The 20,936-nt window shown below is 32.3% G+C and overlaps 1 protein-coding gene across 2 annotated transcripts in view; it reads right to left on the minus strand.

The window, feature by feature from the left end:
- LOC145317711 (CD109 antigen-like) overlaps window positions 1-9,707 on the minus strand; it is a 71,417-nt gene extending 61,710 nt beyond the window's left edge. For both annotated transcript variants that reach the window (XM_080158930.1, XM_080158931.1), the window contains exons 1-4: window positions 9,655-9,707; window positions 8,819-9,023; window positions 4,137-4,265; window positions 3,616-3,788 (exon numbers count right to left, since the gene is read on the minus strand). In XM_080158930.1, the coding sequence (XP_080015056.1) occupies window positions 3,616-3,788; window positions 4,137-4,265; window positions 8,819-9,023; window positions 9,655-9,659 (512 nt within the window). In that variant the 5' untranslated portion in view covers window positions 9,660-9,707. The remainder of the gene's footprint in view (window positions 1-3,615; window positions 3,789-4,136; window positions 4,266-8,818; window positions 9,024-9,654) is intronic.
- Window positions 9,708-20,936: the final 11,229 nt, after the last annotated feature.

Here is a 20,936-nt window from a genome sequence, read left to right on the forward strand (position 1 = left end):
CCTCACGGAATAAATGAAAACTTATTCTAGAAACGGTTAGATATTCTAACATTTCAGAGAACTTATCTTGTATACACTGCTGTAAGTAAATCATGGATACTCAATACCAGCTGAGTATCCACGTGGATATTAAGCTACTATTGGGGATACTATTTTTGGATACTTAGCTACCATTGGGAAAATGCGTGGATATTCAACTACCATTGAGGAAAAAAAGTTTTTAAACAATTATTTTGGTTAGCTTTTTTTGTTGATTTATACATGTTAGAATTGTCCTATCGATTTTCAGCTACTATTGGGAAATTTGTGGATACTCAGCTGGTATTGAGCCAAATGTTAAAAGTCAAAATTAAACATTAATATCCAACAGTAGGAGTTTACCAAGAGTTATCAGGATAAAAGGGAATACTGGACTGTAAATTATGCTAGTACCCATAGTTTTATAACCAAGTTCTTTAATTTGTTGACTTAAAACTTCGGGTACTTTTATCAAATCTTGATTAGTTGGTTAAAGTAACAGTATCTATACTTTTTTAGCCAATAATTATAATCTACAAAATGTGTAATTTTGTTTATCACTATTGGGGATGTCCATCCATTTATCATCCATTGTCTTATCCCTTTAGATCCCTGACTAGCGAGGACAATGGAATATTAATATTCGCTCCAAACTTCTGCCTAGGGAAGCTAAAATTTTAACCTTCTTGCACAGAAATTTAACCTATCTAAAAGTAAGAAATGCGGGAAGATAAAGGGAACAGTAGCTTACGCAATAATCCGTAAAATTGCGAGCAAGCTTTCAGTCAAATGCGCTTATTGAGTCTAACTGTTTTTAAATATGCGTTGAATTATACTATGCGTTTGGTCAACATTAAGAACATTTAGACTTGATAAGCGCATTTGACTGGAAGCTTGCGCACAATTTTACGGATTATTGCAGAAGCTTTATCCTCCGATGTCCTATCTGTATATTCCTGTGGAGTTTATTGAGATTAGAATGATGTGTGGACCCGGGTGAAAACAATATAATTTAATCTCCATTGTACTATCTGTATATTCCTGTGAAGTTTATTGTGATTAGAATGATGTGTGGACCCGGGGGGAAAAACAATATAATTTAATCTCCATTGTACTATCTGTATATTCCTGTGAAGTTTATTGTGATTAGAATGATGTGTGGACCCGGGGGAAAACAAAATAATTTAATCTCCATTGTACTATCTGTATATTCCTGTGAAGTTTATTGTGATTAGAATGATGTGTGGACCCGGGGGAAAACAATATAATTTAATCTCCATTATCCTATCTGTATATTCCTGTGGAGTTTATTGTGATTTGAATGATGTGTGGACCCGGGGGAAAAACAATATAATTTAATCTCCATTGTACTATCTGTATATTCCTGTGAAGTTTATTGTGATTAGAATGATGTGTGGACCCGGGGGGAAAACAATATAATTTAATCTCCATTATCCTATCTGTATATTCCTGTGGAGTTTATTGTGATTAGAATGATGTGTGGACCCGGGGGAAAACAATATAATTTAATCTCCATTATCCTATCTGTATATTCCTGTGGAGTTTATTGTGATTTGAATGATGTGTGGACCCGGGGGAAAAACAATATAATTTAATCTCCATTGTACTATCTGTATATTCCTGTGAAGTTTATTGTGATTAGAATGATGTGTGGACCCGGGGGGAAAACAATATAATTTAATCTCCATTATCCTATCTGTATATTCCTGTGGAGTTTATTGTGATTAGAATGATGTGTGGACCCGGGGGAAAACAATATAATTTAATCTCCATTATCCTATCTGTATATTCCTGTGGAGTTTATTGTGATTTGAATGATGTGTGGACCCGGGGGAAAAACAATATAATTTAATCTCCATTGTACTATCTGTATATTCCTGTGAAGTTTATTGTGATTAGAATGATGTGTGGACCCGGGGGGAAAACAATATAATTTAATCTCCATTATCCTATCTGTATATTCCTGTGGAGTTTATTGTGATTTGAATGATGTGTGGACCCGGGGGGAAACAATATAATTTAATCTCCATTGTACTATCTGTATATTCCTGTGAAGTTTATTGTGATTAGAATGATGTGTGGACCCCGGGGGAGAACAATAAAATTTAATCTCCATTGTACTATCTGTATATTCCTGTAAAGTTTATTGTGATTAGAATGATGTGTGGACCCGGGGGAAAACAATATAATTTAATCTCCATTATCCTATCTGTATATTCCTGTGAAGTTTATTGTGATTAGAATGATGTGTGGACCCGGGGGAAAACAATATAATTGGAAATCAAACAAAGAAAGTAACATTCAAAACAGGGCGGCTGGATTTTGGAAATATATATATTATTTCTTGGATCTTGCAACAGATTTTTATGTTCTTTAATAAAATGAACCACGCAGCGGGCTAAATTAACTATTGTCCCCTTCCAACCCTTTACCCCATTCCATCCGACGGGATTAACAAACTGACCAATAAACTGACAAAGGAAATAGCAACCTAAATTGGCGACAATTATTCCCTTGTCATAATATTAACGTATATTCTACATCCATTATTACATTTTATCGGCTATAAAAAGTAGTACCACATCTTTTTGTAAGTCTTATATCCATCAATTTTTCCGAATCATGCATACTGAAGATGTGAATAAACGTGAAAGGACGTCCAAGCTTTTTTATTGTGGGGGGGGGGGGGGGGTAAAAAGGGAAATTTTAGGGAAGGTAATCTTTATATCGTAGAAGCAAGGCTTTTTATTTTGGTTTGGGGGGGTGGGTAACCCTTTACCCCCCCCCCCCCTTGGACATCATACTTAACATAATTTTTATTGGATTAAGTAGAAACCATCTCCCTGCCCCCAATAACCGTCAAGTGAAAATTTAAATTATTTTAAAAATATCATTAAAAAATTTTTTAAAAATTGGCGTGCTTAGAGATTCACTTCAGTTTTCAATTTTACGGGGGGGAGGGGGGGTTAAAACCCCAAGAGATACTAAATAGGCCAGTAAAATAATTTTGATATGAAAAGGAAATAAATTAAAATAATTTTAGATATCTTTGATGCAATTGTTCAGTTCGGAAAGACGGAAAATGATAAAAAAGATAATACATAAAAATATTTTTTACTTTATACATACACTAGCTTCTATGGGCTCTATATTTAAAGGGATAATGAAGGATAGAAAAATAGCCTAAAACCTTATCCAGACTAATTGGTTGAGCAGTTAACAAAATACTTCGCTACAAACAAAAAAACGTACTTCTTTATATAATGACTATAAAATAAATGAATCGGTTTTTAAATACTCTCTTGTCAATCCATTAAAAATATTTTTTTTTATGCATATGCCAACTTTTTCACATTTAAAACTTTTGCAATCAAATTGTAAAGTGAAACAAGGTTTCGTGATCTTTTCACGATATTTAAAATTGTATTATATTTTTCTTCTATTACATTTGTTTAAAAATAGGATACAAAAAATAAAGTGGTACTTATATAATCACGGATCTGTGGTTACCAAGTTCCTTCGCACTCAGACAGACAGACAGACACATTTTACTTTGTATAACAGAAAATTCCCTACCTGACATCTTGACCGCCATCATACACAGCTCTGTTCGTCGAGATGGAAATTGACAAAAATTGGCGGGAAAATTCCAATGTCGTCTCGTTCTCAAAAATAATGGCGCCACCGCCGATACCAGACCCCTCTATACGCAGCCGGTACTCGCTGTCCGCGTTATTGCCAGGCGGCACCTTTATAATATTTATAGATAGATGGGTGTTTAACCCTTACAGGGTACTCTAAAATAGCGGGGCTTCATTGTAACTAATAGAACCTAACCTAAAGTAAACAATCAAACAGACGAAAAACTCCCCATACCTTATTTAAATAATTTAATCCAACTACTTTAACTATTAATGCCAACGCCTAACAAAGCAGCAGCTTGTCCCATTTTGAGCATCTCTAGAATAACGCGATGGTGCCAGGAATCTAACTCTCAGATGAATTATTTCTAAAAATCAATATTTGAAGATTTATTTCTCGATAATATTCCTTTATATAATTGCCCAAAGAAACGAAAATAAAACTTTAAAGTATACCTGTAGTAAAATAGATCTTGTCTCTCTTGGTTGTAGATTGACAAAATCCCCGTACACCTCGACCCCATCCCGGGATAGGGCCGCCCTCACCCGTGATGGAGGAGACTCCTCCAGCAAACTTACTATCACCTTAATAAAAACAAGGATGACAACATATATAAAAGCGAAGCTCTGAGTTCAACAAACGAAAATGAACACTTGTAGAGTGTCAAAAATAAATAAGCAGAATATTAATTTCAATTTATAAACAAAATAGTATAAAATCTTGTTGCAAAACTGCGTAAATACATAAGTTTGTACAAGGATTTACTTACATTCTGATGACTTGATAACACAAAAAAAGTAATGTCAAAAAGAGTTTTGGTAGAAATAACAAAAGTCACCAATTTAGGACAATTAAAGCAGCAGCATTCACCCAAATAACCCAGGGATTTAAGGGATAAGACAATGGACCATAAATTGATTTACACTCACAATCATGCTAAACAAAATCACCACTTCTGTAGATTAGAATTCTTAGTTATGGTTTGGATACTGCTAGCTTATAAGCAATCAATTAAAATTCTATTAAAGTATTAAATATTTTAGCTAACTTATAAAACTTTAGATACCAGTGTAATTTATCGTCAAATGTCCCCTCCCTCCCTGTCAATTACCCCAATCCCGAATTTTAAACCGAAACACTTGTTTTGCTTGAAAGTGTTTTAGTATTCAGTTTGTATAAGCTATGCAGTTCAGTTCTCTCTCTGTTTATTCTTTAGAAGCCTAGCTATGTATGCAGAACATGAGTTTACCAATTGAACTATTACCCTAGATGGTCAATTAGACACAAATAAGCCTACCTATGTATGCAGCACATGGGTTTACCAATAGATCTATTACCCCAGATGGTAAATCGGACACAAATAAGCCTAACTATGTATGCAGCACATGGGTTTACCAATACACTTATTACCCTAGATGGTCAATCAGACACAAAGAAGCCTAGATATATTACCCTAGATGGTAAATCAGACACAAAGAAGCCTAGCTATGTATATAGCACATGGGTGTACCAATAGATATATTACCATAGATGGCTAACCAGACACAATGAAGCCTAGCTATGTATGCAGCCCATGGGTTTACTAGTAGATCTATTTCCTTAGATGGTCAATCAGACACAAAGAAGCCTAGCTATGTATGCAGCACATGGGTGTACCAATTGAACTATTACCCTAGATGGGCAATTAGACACAAATAAGCCTAGCTATGTATGCAGCACATGGGTTTACCAATACATTTAAAACCATAGATGGTCAATCAGACACAAAGAAGCCTAGATATGTATGCAGCATATGGCATTACCAATAGATATATTACCCTAGATGGTAAATCAGACACAAAGAAGCCTAGCTATGTATGTAGCACATGGGTGTACCAATAGATATATTACCATAGATGGTTAACCAGACACAATGAAGCCTAGCTATGTATGCAGCCCATGGGTTTACTAGTAGATCTATTTCCTTAGATGGTCAATCAGACACAAAGAAGGCTAGCTATGTATGCAGCGCATGGGTGTACCAATACACTTATTACCCTAGATGGTAAATCAGGCACAAAGAAGCCTATCTATGTATGCAGCACATAGGTGTACCAATACACTTATTACCCCAGATGTTCAATCAGATACAAAGAAGCCTAGCTAATTATGCAGCACATAGGTGTACCAATACACTTATTACCCCAGATGTTCAATCAGACACAAAGAAGCCTAGCTATGTATGCAGCACATGGGGTTAAAAATAGATATCTTACCCCAGATGGTCAATCAGACACAAAGAAGCCTAGCTATGTATGCAGCTTTCCGGTTTAATAGATCTATTACCCTAGATGGTCAATCAGACACACAAAAGCCTAGCTATGTATGCAGCACATTGGTTTAACAATAGATCTATTACTTTAGATGATCAATCAGACACAAAGAAGCCTTGCTATGTATGCAGCACATGGTAAATCAGGCACAAAGAATCCTAGCCATGTATGCAGCACATGGGTTTACTGGTAGATATATTACCCTAGATAATCAATCAGACACAAAGAAGCCTAGCTATGTATGCAGCTCATGGTTTATCAATACACTTATTACAGTAGATGTTCAATCAGTTACAAAAAAGCCTAGCTATGTATGCAGCACATGGGTTTACCAATAGATCTATTACCCCAGATGGTAAATCAGACACAAATAAGCCTAACTATGTATGCAGCACATGGGTTTACCAATACACTTATTACCCTAGATGGTAAATCAGACACAAAGAAGCCTAGCTATGTATGCAGCACATGGGTTTACCAATAGATATATTACCCTAGATGGTAAATCAGACACAAAGAAGCCTAGCTATGTATGCAGCACATGGGTTAACCAATATATCTATTACACTAGATGGTCAATTAGATACAAAGAAGCCTAGCTATGTATGCAGCACATTGGTTAACCAATAGATCTATTACCATAGATGGTCAATAAAACACAAAAAAACCTAGCTATGTATGCAGCACATCGGTTTAACAATAGATCTATTTCCCCAGATGGTCAATCATACACAAAAGAAGCCTAGCTATGTATGCAGCACATGGGTGTACCAATAGATCTATTACCCTAGATAGTACTTTCTCCAAGGAAATTCAACTGTATATATGTACACTATATAAGCAAAAATATGGTCGGATTGTTCCTTCACTATGTTTCTATTAATCCAGTTTTTAAATTGATCATCTTGATATTCTTGGATTTTCTTGATATTTATTGGATAACCATACACGTTTAAAACAAGGATGATAATGTACAAAAAAAAACGAAGCGACAATAATAATTGAATTTCTTGTATGCAAAAATTGCAATTCACATATAATCTTATGCCAAATTCAGTACATTTAGAGCTCTAATTATATCTTCTATACATTACATTATAAAGACGCTATCACTTATTGTTTGTTAATATTTCTCTGCCCATCTAATTTGTTGTGCTTCGATTTTATGCATGTTGTCTTCATTGTTTTATACATGAATTGAATATACTTCCTTTTACATAAAGGCCCAAAAAGTCTCACAATTTTCGCTGTTACAAATGATGTGTATAATTATATTCTTGTTTTCTCATAAATTTGTGAGGATAATTTAATTTTGCATTTTATTCAGAAGAAACTTTTACATCAAATTTGCGTAGCTACTCTATAAGATACGCATGTCGGCCAATGACGTTTACGTGTCTGTACGATTAGGATTACGTACATTCTCGAATTGATGGGTATCTGGGACTTTAAAAAGTTTAAAGCAATGTTGTACGTTTTATTTCTTAATTGAGGCTGCGCCCCTAGCATCTAAGGGCCCTATATTCAAAGGGATAAGGAAGAAAGAAAAATAGCCTAATACCGACCCAAGGATTGAATCAAAAAATGAAATATTCTAAAACTCTACTGGGATCTTTGTGAAGCTTTCATATAATACAATCTTAAGCTACAGACATAAAACCCTTACTATTTTATATAATTATACTAGCGGCTTCGCCCCTAGCCTCTAAGGGCTTTGCCCCAAGAGGTGATTTTTTTTGGCAAAATTCGTAATAGGATCAAGGAAATCTTCAGCAAAAAAAAATGGGGGGGATTTTTTTTTGGGGGGGGGGTTGGGGGTGTCCCACCCCCCCAAGAAAATAGCCTAAAACCACCACAGGACCAGTAGGTATATACCCTGAGGAGTAGAATCCGATCGGTTCAGTGGTTACCGAGATCTTAAGGGACGGACAGACATCATTCTACTTTGTATTATAGAATATCTAACTATTTTTATTTGTCATATGTTTGGCATATTTAATGAAAATGCTTTGCTTTTATTCGACGAAACATTCTTGTTTTCTTAATTAATTTACTCATTTCTTTTCATTTTAAAATTTTTATTCTTTTTTTTTGTAGGTATTTTTTTTCTTTTTTTTGTTGCCTTTTTTCTCATTTATTTTGCTAATTATGAACTTAGAGTTAACAATTGTATTTTATACCAATACTATTTAAATATTAATTATACTATTAAGTCAATTTTAACAATAGATTTATTTTTACTTGAATCTTACACCAGATTATCATGTGCTGTATCAAAGTAAAATTTGTAGCTGGCTAAAATAAAGATCCACCCATCCACACCTTTTACACTATCAACTAAACCCCTACTGAGTAAACGAACTGACCAATAAATGATGTCCATGTTACTATTTAGATTGAAACTTTGAGTCAATTCTGATTCATTACCTATAGTGCTAAATTTGTTTGGTTGATTGATTGGTTGGTTGAGAATGGCAGTGTCCAAACTTTTGAAACTGAAATTTTTATTCTACCAAAGGAAAATTTTTCAATCATATTTTGGGATGTGCGTAAATTTATCGTCCAATGTCCTCTTCCTGAAGCCTATTGAACGTAACTCGAAGTAGACATAACGACGAATGACTTGTAGAATAGAATCTAAACAAAAAAAAGGCTCGGCAGCCACGACTAAGCCTCAATTTTAAACCCGTTAAGATGATTTGAATTTTTTTGAAAAGAGTTTTTGCCATAATTGGAGCAGGTTTAGACTTTCAGCTAGATATATTAAAATGAAGATTTCATGAGGCTTAAATGCGGCTGCCGAGCCCTGCCAAAAACCAACATACCTGATAAATTGTGCTAGGCCGGACAATTCTGCTGGCCACAATCAAATAAGTCGGCGGCCGTCTGTAAACATTCTCCTCTCTCTGATCAATATCCGCCACCTGGCTCACCTTCTGCTCCCTGATGTCCCCGATGACCCTGCGCTGACCGCTGACCTGCCTGCCAGCAAGGCCAAACAGCCCGGTCAACCAGACCAAAGATATTAATCTAATTATAAAAATTATAGTCAATTTGGGTGTTTTCCATTAAAAAACATTATATAATCATTATGGTGTTTACAGGGTTTTGTAAAGGGGGAAAGTAGAACTCCCCAATTTCAAGGGAAGTGACACCCACGGATCAAAAGGGATAAATATGGCAGATAAATTGATGATCTCCATTATGATATACAAAATTACATCCTTTTTATATTACAATTAGTGGTTGAAACATTTGTACGCTGAACTTTATGAACCAACCAATCAAAATTTGAAAAAGTTCCTAAAGTTGTTATGCCAACGAATAAGGAAACGTGATTATAAAAAATTGAGGATAAGCATTACTTATGCAAAGATCTTTAGCGATAAGACAACGGCCGATAAATGGATGTTCAACCCCAATGATGATACACAGTATTAACTCATCTGTATATCACAATTAGTGGTTGAAACCAATAAACCAACCAATCAAAATTCAATAAAAGTCCCCAAAGTTATTGAACCAATGAATAAGAAAACTTTATTAGACAATTTTGGGGTCTAGTGAAATAGACCCCTCCCACTCTGTTGCTTATGATGGAATGTTAAAATTGATGGTAAAATAAGAGTAAATTTAAAAATATTAATATTATATAAATTACCTCATATTTTGTGGTGTATTTTTGTTTTTTTTCTTTTGAACTACGTCATAACATACTCTGGAAAAAATAGAATTAAATCAATTACTTTAATGGATATAGGATATACGTGGATATTATGACAGGGGAAAAATTATCGTCAACTTAGCTTGCTGATATGGACATTATTTATTGGCCAGTTCGTTAATACAGTAGGAAGGGAGGGGATGGGGTAAATTGGGGCAGTATCGTTATTTTAGCCAGGATCGAGCATCCCTTTATCAGAGTTCAAGAAAATCTGATTCAACATCCATGTAATAATATATCGAGTATTACTTACATCCTACATCCTAGAAAAAATGCAAAAAGAAAAAAATATTGAGTAATATTTAACTTTAAGGTAATAAAACAAAACAACTATGTCCATAAAAGCACAGCAACATCAAAGTAGTAAAATATTAATGATCACAATAAAAAAAACCTTTCCAGTATGGCTTCGAAACCGATTAATATCCGGTGGATTAGAAACGGTTCACAGCCATACTAAAAAGTCATGTATAGCATCGTATTACAGATATTTTCGAAGAATGTTAATTTAAAAATCATAATTTTAATGCCAGTTTAGTTTATAACCCCCCCCCCCCCCTCCAAAAAATCTAAGCCTTAAGAACATAAAATCTAAAGAAGGTGTCTTAACTTTTATTTTTATAGCTAGTCGGTGTTTTTAGTAATTAATAGATGTAAAATTTTCCATAGAATTTAGATATGCAATCGGTTTTTTTGAAGACCTCTTATATTTTAAATAATTTTCAAAAAAATAATGAAGTCAGTTTTAAGGTACTAAAACGCAACAAAAAAAAGAAGAAAATTGCCATTATAAATAAAAATAGTAAGATCGTTAATTTGACACCTTACTTTTTGAATTCTGTCAGGTAATTATTGAAAAAATCTATTTTTTTAAACCTCGGTTTAATCAAAACTCTGAACGTAAATATATTCTACCACAGGCATAAAAAAATATGGGTTCATATATACTTTTAGAATCAGAAAAATATTACGAATCCATTGTAAGCAAAATTGAAAAAAAGAAAAAAATTAAAATAACAAAAATGGCCTAACCTATTATGTTGTACAGGCAACACTTATTTCATCCCCTCTTTACCCACTTCCCATTTTTACCCCAAAACAACGATTTAAGATGGTTGCCTATATAATATGATATGATATTTTTATATAATTTCTATTATTGTAATTTATTTACTATTTTGTAATTTTTTTATTTAATTTAGCTTAGAATGGATTTGTAATATTTTTCTCATTCTTAAAGTATATAAAACACCTATTTCTTAAGACTGTGTAATTATATATTCAAGTTCAAAGTTTTTATTCTCATGGGTTGAAAAAATAGATTTTTTCAATAATTACTCAACAGAATTTAAAAAGTTCAAAATGACAATTTTCTTCTTTTTTTTGTTGAGTTTTAGTACCTTAAAACTGACTTAATTTAAAAAAACTTAAATTACTTAAAAAATAAGAGGTCTATAAAAAACCGATTGCATATCTAAATTCTATGGAAAATTTTACATCTACTAATTAGTAAAAACACCGACTAGCTATAAAAATAAAAGTTTAGACGCCTTTTTTTAAATTTAATGGACAATCAGAAAAACAAATAAGAAACATAAAATGTAAAAAGAAATAACTAATTAATAAGCTCTTGGCTTAATAGAAAATTACAAAAACATGAATTTCAGAAATTTCTTGAATTGTGTTTGTTTGTGTCGTTTCCCCGCAAGATGTTATTTGGAACTAGCATTAAATATGGGAAGGCTTAAGTTTTAAATCGGTAGAATCCCTAAACGCTTTAATCGACTTATATAACCCCCCTCTCCTCCAAATCTATTATAGATTTTTAAAAGCGAAGCTTTTCTATAATTAGGGTCGGTCCGTCCGCCCGACCGTACGTCTGGAACTGATAGCTTTTATAGTTAATTTAGGCATGTTAGAATTGTCCTATCGATTTCAAATTTTGCATGGTGATTCTTGTAGTAGTTTGGTACGATTTAGAACGCGTAGCAACTCTAATATAATAAAAATATAAATAAAAAGTTTTTTTTTACTTTTTTAACAACAAATTTTTATGTAATCTAATTATCCGATTTATCTGATTTTTGGTATAATGATTCCTGGGACAACAAAGTACAATATTATAAACGAAGCAACTCTATAATCCTAAAAATGTAAGTATGTCCATAAAAAGTATTCTGTATCAAGCAGTTTTTCAACAAATTTACTTACAATTTTGCCTCGACTCTTGTACAATTATATTCTGATTATTCAGTTCTGACACTATACAAGTGTTAATGTCCGTTGTTCTACCGTTTCAGAGATTCGCTTTTATGGATGTTGTCATCCTTGTTCTTACTTATGTTGCTACCACTAACTCTTTGGTCTTTGCAAAAATCCCTCTAAATACGCTAAATATGGGGTTTGAAATGCCTATAATTCGCCAAGCACCCGGAAATAATTTTCTTAGTTTTAGAGAATTGCAAAGGTAGTTCTTACCCCCCCCATCAAGCAAAATTTTAGGATGTTAAAGTTTAATGTATTTTCATAAGTTATGTAGGTTTTTTATTAGCGTTTCGTTGAAATCTGAGGATATTGACAATAAATCTTCCTTATGTCAGATCCAATTAATTAAAGATAAACTTTAAAAAATAACAACACCCATTTAACTTGTCTAAGCGTAGCAACTAAATAATTCACTTTTGTATAAAAATTTAATCAATAACAAATTATTATTGATATAAAAGTTATTTTAAATCAGAATATCATTTAAATCAAAAATTTTATTTGTATAATGATAACTACTTTTTATTTCAGCCTATAATAGTCATTTATCGCATCGTATTATTTACAGCTTACCGCGGATATTAAAATAAAAAAGGATACGTTTTAAACCAGTTTTATTAGATCCGAAGGGCCGAATACCTAGGCTAACAAAACTGTTATTCATTTCATGATTTTTTTATATTCGTGGACAATTTTCTGTAATACTATGCCATACATGATTTTTCAATATGGCTGATAACCTTTAAACCTTTAACCTTTTTTACAGATAACCCTATTTCAACTAACTTACATTTTATTCTTACTTTAATCAATAGCTACACAACTTTGGGATGATATCATCATTGTTTTATAGAAATTTAATTATATAAAAGTATTTAACATGTTAATGGCGTATTACATGAATGAGTTTCATTTATCAGGGGTCTAAAGGCATAAGACAATGGCCGATAAATTGATTATACACAAAAAACCTTTTTTAAATTACAATTAGTGGTTGAAACGTTAGAATACTCAATTATAATCCAATCAAAGATCCCAAAGCCAACGAAAAAAAAACGTTTTTATAAAACTTTGGGGACTAGTTTAATAAACAGCCCATTCTGTGTGATTCAACTTTGAATTTATCAAAATTGGGATATTTTATCCTAAAGAAAACGCGCGTAAACTTAATTTTGAAATAAAACTAAGGGGAAGTGGTGTGTAGAACGAAGAAAATAAAGTAAGTGAGTTTGATTGAACGATTTAAATTGCTCTGTTTATCAGAATCCTAGTCCCAGAATCCCTGCGTTTATAAAACAAGAAAAACAAAAGGTCATATTAGAAAATGCCAAAGAGAATAATATGTTTATATAAGGGCTAATTATATTAATGGATATAGGATACACGTGGATATGTTGACAGGGGGAAATTTGATGTCAATTTTGATAGCTGATATGAACCTTATTAATTGGTCAGTTCGTTCATCCAGTAGGAGGGTGGAGGATGAGGTAAATTTGGTTATTTTAGCTAGTTTCGAGAATTACTTTATCAGCGTACATGAAATCCTGGTACAACATCCAAGTAATAATATATCGATTGTTTCATTTATTATTTTTTATTCATTACAACGGTCACTTCGTACCTAGCCTCCAGGGGATTCACCTCAATAAGGGGATAAGTCCAAACTTTTAAGTTTTGGAAAGAGTGGTTGAGGGGGGGGGTAATTTTCGCCCAAATGTTGTTTTACTTCTATCAAATAGCAACTACAAATCTGCTCTTAAAAGTTGACATAATATTTGTTCTTAAAAATCGTTTGATGGTACATTTTAACAACTTTAAACCTATTAAAATATATGTATAAATATTAAGACTATACCAGATGTACAAAATATGAACTGTACAACTTCGGACTATGCATTCAAAATTCAGCAAGTATTCAATTTTAAATTTAGTATAAACAATGGATATAAGATATACGACATACGTGGATGTATCGACAGGAAAAGAATTGTCGTCATTTAGCTTGCTAATATGGATCTCATTTATTGGTTAGTTCATTCCTCTAGTTGGAGAGAAGAGGATAGGGTATTAGCCAGCTGCAAGCATCACTTTATCAAAGTGCATGACAATCTGGTGCAACATCCATGTAATAACATATCGATTGTGTAAACCTTGGCAAAAATTTATGACCTTATTTTATCATTTGATAGTTCTAATTTTACATAAAACTTATGTTACATAATTTAACTCTTTTACCTAGATAATAAATCTTAAAACAGGTAAGATCACTCTAATAGCAGCGAAGCAAGAAATACGAAAAAAAGACAAAGAAATTGTAACAAAATAAGAATCTAACGAAACGATGGATGTTACATTAGATTTTCATGTACTCTGATAAAGAGAAAGTTGTAGCTGGCTAAAATAACGGACCCTTCATACATCCCCTGTACCCCATCCTATCTCCGCTTACTGGATGAACGAACTGACCAATAAATGTTGTCCATTTTAGCAACCTAAATTGACGACAATTAGAAATTAATTACAGAATGGTTATGTCAGTCTGATGTTCTGGTAATATAATCTTCAAATGAATGCTTTTTTATAGAACTTTTTTCTTATTTTATAGTTGTCTAAATTTAATTAACATGCCCTTTACAATTTTCTTCTTATTTTCTGGATAAATCTGAATTTCATGACCTTTCAGCGAAAACTCTTAAATAGAATTAATAGCCCATTGTCCCCTCCCATACTCCCTGGTTTTCTCGAGTTTTTCTTTTCAATTTGTGTACATTATCAGTCTACTGGTTGTCTGTTGTCAACAAAACAAAATTTGAAGTAGCACCAATCAGGGATTTTAAGGGATAAGACAATGGACTATAAAATAATGTATATCCTCAATGATGATACACACAATTACCCCTTCTGTACATAAAAATTGATGGTTGAAAAGATTAAACACTCCTATAGATTGAAATCTACCACTCACAATTTAATAAATGTACCCAAAGTTTTTGAGATAGCAAATAAGATAAAGTAGTTGTAAATCTTTAGTTACCAGTGTAATTTACAGTCCAATGTGCACTCCCTCCCTGAGTTTAAATGTAAATTTTAAACTCTTAAAAAATAATCGATACCAAGATGACGACATTTAAAATTATTGATTCTAACTTTTTGTTTCAGGTAAGTTGGCATGAATTATAAAGTAATGATCATATATGATAATCTTATCGTTTTATTGTAATTTTGCTTCAACCCCAGCTTATTTGGAATTTGATAAAGGAAAATCTAACACTAAGGCTCGGCAACATGTACGTTGTTTTTATCCTTATATTAAAGTAACAGGATTACTATTTAAGTTTCTGTCTGTCTGCACCGAATAATCTCTATTTTACAATGTAGCTTCTCATAAGTGTCAGCAGCGTTTCGGAGCCGTTTGATTTTGGTGCGGCTCCGGCTCCGCAGAGTCGGTGATGATGGCGGCTCCGGCTCCGACCTAAAATTAAGAATACTCGACATATTTTTCCCCCATAAAAAAAATATTTTTTATTTTTGACTTTTGAAGGTTTTAAAAGTACAATTTTTTTATAAAAATGGACTTGAAAAACTTAAAAAGGGCATTTGCACATGACAAAACATAGCTACCAAAGTATAATTTATAAAAAATCTCTTTATTTATCTAGTCCGGAGCCGGAGCCGTTTTTGAACGAAAATTACGGCTCCGGCTCTAGCAAAATATGGCGGCTCCACGGCTCCCGGCTCCGAAACACTGGGTGTCAGGATGGTTTATAACTATTTTGGGCACTAGTAAAATATAGGTTTTTTAGTCAAAAAGAAGAATACTCTGGAAATTCGACCTGATATCAATTATTTATACCTATATAGAGGGCCCCACGTCTTTGTTTAAATCATAAGTGCATAGCCTAAAAAATAAACTGCATTCGAACTTGAGTATATTTTTTTCTTGGAAAAAGGTATAAATTCATGTTTTTAACATTAGTAATTTATAAAAAAAAATCCACGAGTCAAAAAATGAAAAATTCGCGAAGCTTATTAGTAATAAAATTCATACTTAGTGTGATTGATTCATTAATATCAAACTACCATATTTTGCAATAGATCATTTAAAAGCTCGAAAAATAATTTGTGTAGCTTGTGGAAGAAGACAAGAATTGCCAAGATATAGTGAAAATTAAGCTTGTAAAATCTGGTGCAAAATCTGAAGGAACCAACCTGTCTTTGTAATTATTGTAAAACATATTTGTAATTATGAATTATAAATTTAAAGTGATGTGTTTTTTAAAAGTGAAACTTTTCTATAATAAGGGTCGGTCCGTCCAGAGCTTTTTCCCGTTAATTTAGACATGTTAGAATTGTCTTATCGATTTCAAACTTTCCATGGTGATTCCTGTAGTAGTTTAGCTTTGGTAGGTATAACTTAGAAACCGTAGGAACTGTAATGTTGTTACCAGAATGTCCTTACGTCAAGATTTTCAACAAATTTACTCAATTTTGTTTCAACTTTTAGACATTTATATATATTATGATTATTCTGCAAGTGTTAATGTTTGTTTGTCCTAGTGACCTATTCCAGTATGAGGATCTGAATTGCTATTATAATTTAGTTGAAATCTTCATATACTTTGAAATTTTTTTTAAAATTTTGAATGCCATCTTAGTTTATTAAATGTATTTCTATACAAAACAAATATTATTGTGGATTTAAAAGAACTTCATATAAAATAAATGAATAAAACTTGTTGAAATGATGTTAGATTTTTGGAAAATAGAGGGTTTTATTAGGTATAAAATATAAAAAATATGAAAAAAATTAGGCTATGTACTTATGATTTAAATAAAGACGTGGGGCTCTCTATTTGGGTATAAATATATATATGATAACAGGTCGAATTTCCTGAGTATTCATCTTTTTGGCTAAAAAACCTACATTTTACTAGTGTGGGGCATGGTACCACAACTCTACCAAGAGAAATCGAACATAAAAAAGACGCGAAAAACTGTTCTTATAAGACAGTCCATCTTTTTGGAAACAAACTAATTTGAGGCTATTGCTCGGCTGCTGAGCCTTGATGAAGATCAATAAAATGACACACACACACACACACACACACACACACACACACACACACACACACACACACACACACACACACACAAAGGTTTAAAATAAAACGGCCATGAAGGAATTTTGATAAAATAACAATGGAAAGTATTCGCGATATGTAGACAAAGGTCGTGCAATCGAAGGTAATTGCTTTAATCTTAAGCAGAAATATAATAGTTATTTGTTTATCGCACCGTATTACAGACAGCTTTCGACGGATATAAAAATGATAAATTTCAAGATTAAAACCAGTTTTGTTCTGTTCGAATTCCTGAGCTAACGAATCTGATTATAATATTATGAATTTTTAATATTCGTGGAAAATTGTCTTAAATACGACGCTCTGCATGAATTTTCAATGTGGCTAAGCACTGGTTCTATTCCAGCGGATATTAAAGGGTTTCGAAGCCGTACTGAAAATAATATTAACTCTTTAAAATGTAACTACAAATTTTTTTCATGCTTTCTAAATATCATTTTATCAATGTAACGCCTATTTTTTTTGTTTAAAATATTTCTAATCACAATTAGTTAATTTTTCATTTTAACACTTTTTATCAAATGAAAAAAATAAATAATAAAAAGTAAAAAACAGGCATGCAAATATTTTGAATATTTTTGCTTCATTTCATTAAATTCGCAAAAAAATGTATTTTGTGGTAACAAATCTATATCTGCCAAAAAATAATTAATATTTTTCTTTATTTGCAATTTTAGCCTCTAGATTTGATACAAACGTAGTTTTAATGCTTTTTTTTTGGTTAGATTAAGAAAACATTAAAAGGCACACTGATGGTACTCTAAAGAGACAAGGCCCCGTAGGGTTAGGGCTCATTGTATTGAACTAGATTTTCTTCTGAGATACATAGTTTGTTCTTTGATTTTCTGATTGCAATTCCAATAGCTTACATCATATAAAATGCCTAAAGTTAAGATATTAGGTGCATTCACTCAATTCAATTCTTGAATCAGTGACCCACCCCCCCCCCCCTCTATATCTTTGATAATACATTTCTATCCACTTTTATACTGTCACTGCTGGGTCCTTCAAACCTTACTTTACCTAATCTAAGCATACATAAAGCCGTCAAAAAAAGTTATTTTACTGCCATTCAAAACATTTAAATGGAATTCAATCCTTTTATTTAAAAATATTTTATGTTAATATTAAATAATTACATATTGTTTTTCGAGGCATCTCAAAACATAACTCTAAGATTTGAATAAAAATCTACAAAATTTTAAGAAAAAATCTACGATTTAAAAACTAGCCCCGGGAATAATTCAATTAAAGAAGAAATCTAATTGTTTAATTTTTGCATTTTTGAAATATAAAACTGCGTAAATATTTTAAAGGAAATTTCCAATTGTGTTTTAAAGTTTTACTAGACAAAAGCTTATTTTTAGTAGCGAATCTACTCTATAATTAACTTTATCTGTCTGTCCGTCAGTCAGTCCTTAACGCCATGGAAGGAAATATTTAAGATTGACATATAAATTTTTTTGTGATGAACTCTATGACGTATCTAATCTATATACAATTGTTTTGTCTATCCGTCTATTGGTAATGCTTCAAATGATGTCTGTTTATAAATTCCAAGATTTTTTTTGTGCTTCGCTACTTATGGATGTTTACATCCTTGTTTTATCAATTTTATTTTGCTCTATATTTTAGTTTGCTCGTATAAAATGTTTCCTCATTGCTGCTCATCTTATGAACATTAATTTTAAGTAGCAAGGCTACTCTATAATGCTAAATGTCCGTATGTCCGTCTGAAACATTTTTGGGGATACGTCGTGAAAATAAAATAACAATAAGCCTAAGCGACAAAATTGGCCTTAATCAAAGGGCTGATTTCATCTGTAAATATATAATGATCTATATAATATTGCTTGGTTCAAATACACAAGAGACATATATAATGATTTATAAAATCAACTAGCGGCTTCGCCCCTAGCCTCTAGGGGCTTTGCCCTAAGGAGTGATAAAAAAAATTAAGGTGAAATTCGTAAGAGGACCAGGGAAATCTTCAGCAAAAAAAAACAAAAAGGACCAAGGAAATCTTCTGCAAAATTTTTGTTTTGTTTTGGGGGGGGTTGGGGGTGTCCAACCCCCAAGAAAATAGCCTAAAACCACCACAGGACCAGTATGTATATACCCTGAAGAGTAGAATCCAATCGGTTCAGTGGTTACCGAGATCTTAAGCTTCAGACGGACGGACGGACGGACAGACGGACGGACAGACATCATTCTACTTTATATTATAGATATATACATATATATCTACATATTACAAATATATTAAAAACATTCTGAATTTAAGATAATAAAATAAAATAACTATATAAAGTGTATATTTCTATAAGTTTAATATGAATAATAAATACGAAAGGTTAGATGTTCAAATATCCATTAACATAGATTTTAACATCCATAAAGGCGAAGCTTAAAAATAAATTTCTCAAAATTTAATTTACGTTCTCTTTGGTAACGAAGGATTATACAGTTATTAAAATTATGCTTTATTGTTTCTGAAATTATCCTGCAAAGATTTTGACATACAGACAGACATAACGACGTTTTGTTTCGCTCTTAGATATTAAAGAAATGATTTTGGGAAAATCCATATTACTAGTCAAATTTCCAAGATAAATTTTTATCAAAACTCTAAAATATTGATCAAATATTTGTGTTTAAAATTTTCGATCTTTGGTAAAGCTTCTTCATGAGATTACTGTCCGTCTGTCTGTCAATTTGGCCTCTGTTTCTCATGGATTTTGTGATCCTTGTATTAATTAGAATTATATCTAAAAATTGACAAAACTAATAGCAGGGTTGGGCTGGATATCCGGTCATTTTCAATATCCGGCCGAACACCGGATATTGAAACGATCCGAGTACCGGATTTCTGGTCGATTTCTAATGCCGGATATCCGGTATTAGGCCGGATATCTGGTAATTTTGTCGGATATCGAACGTTGGCCAGATATTCGGCCCAACCCTAAATAATACGCTGGTATTGTCCGTAATTCTTACGTAACCCCCAGGGATCTTAAGAAATTAGAAAATGATCCATAAAAATCTCCAAATTTGATAAACAAAATTACCCCTTCTGTAGATCAAAATAATTTGTTATAAAATTTCGACACTGGTTCTTTAATAAAAGTCCCCATAGTTTTTAATCCAACGAAGTAGCGATCTTATTTAGAAAACTTTGAGTACCAGTATAATGTACATTCTAATGTCTCCTTTGTCTCTTATGTGACCCTAATATAATGTGTTTGATTTATTTGTATGTTTTTGCCAAATTTGAACGTGAGTGTTCTTGTTCTTTTATTTCATATGAATGAAAAAAATTAAAACTATTAGAAATTGATAAATCTTACGGAAGTTCCTTGTAAAACCTGAATTTATTGTTGACATATAACTTTCATAGTATTTCAAGTTTGGTTTCCAGACCGATTAATATCCGCTGGATTTGAACCGGTTTTAAGCCAAACTGAAAAATCAAGTATCGTATCATATTACAGACACATTTTTACGAATATTAAAATAAAATCATAAAATTGATACCAGTTTTGTTAGCCGGGGCATTCTGTCCCACTGGACTAACAAAACTGGTTTAATATTACAATTTCTAATTTTAATAACCACGGAAAGCCGTCTATAATACGATGCGATTTGATAGATAAATATATTACTTGGCAATTGATAAAAGTAGTCATTTTTGTTTTTAAAGTGTTTCAATATAAATTTTGCCTTTAATTTACCTCGACTTAAAGTCCAACATTAATCAATTGATACTAGAAACATATGTCTACGATGGATTGATGTTAGACTAATGTCATCGTT

This window comes from Acartia tonsa, chromosome 4 (genome assembly GCF_053477335.1).
Source record: "Acartia tonsa isolate MP-2025a chromosome 4, ASM5347733v1, whole genome shotgun sequence".
Taxonomy (NCBI): Eukaryota; Metazoa; Arthropoda; class Copepoda; order Calanoida; family Acartiidae; genus Acartia; species Acartia tonsa.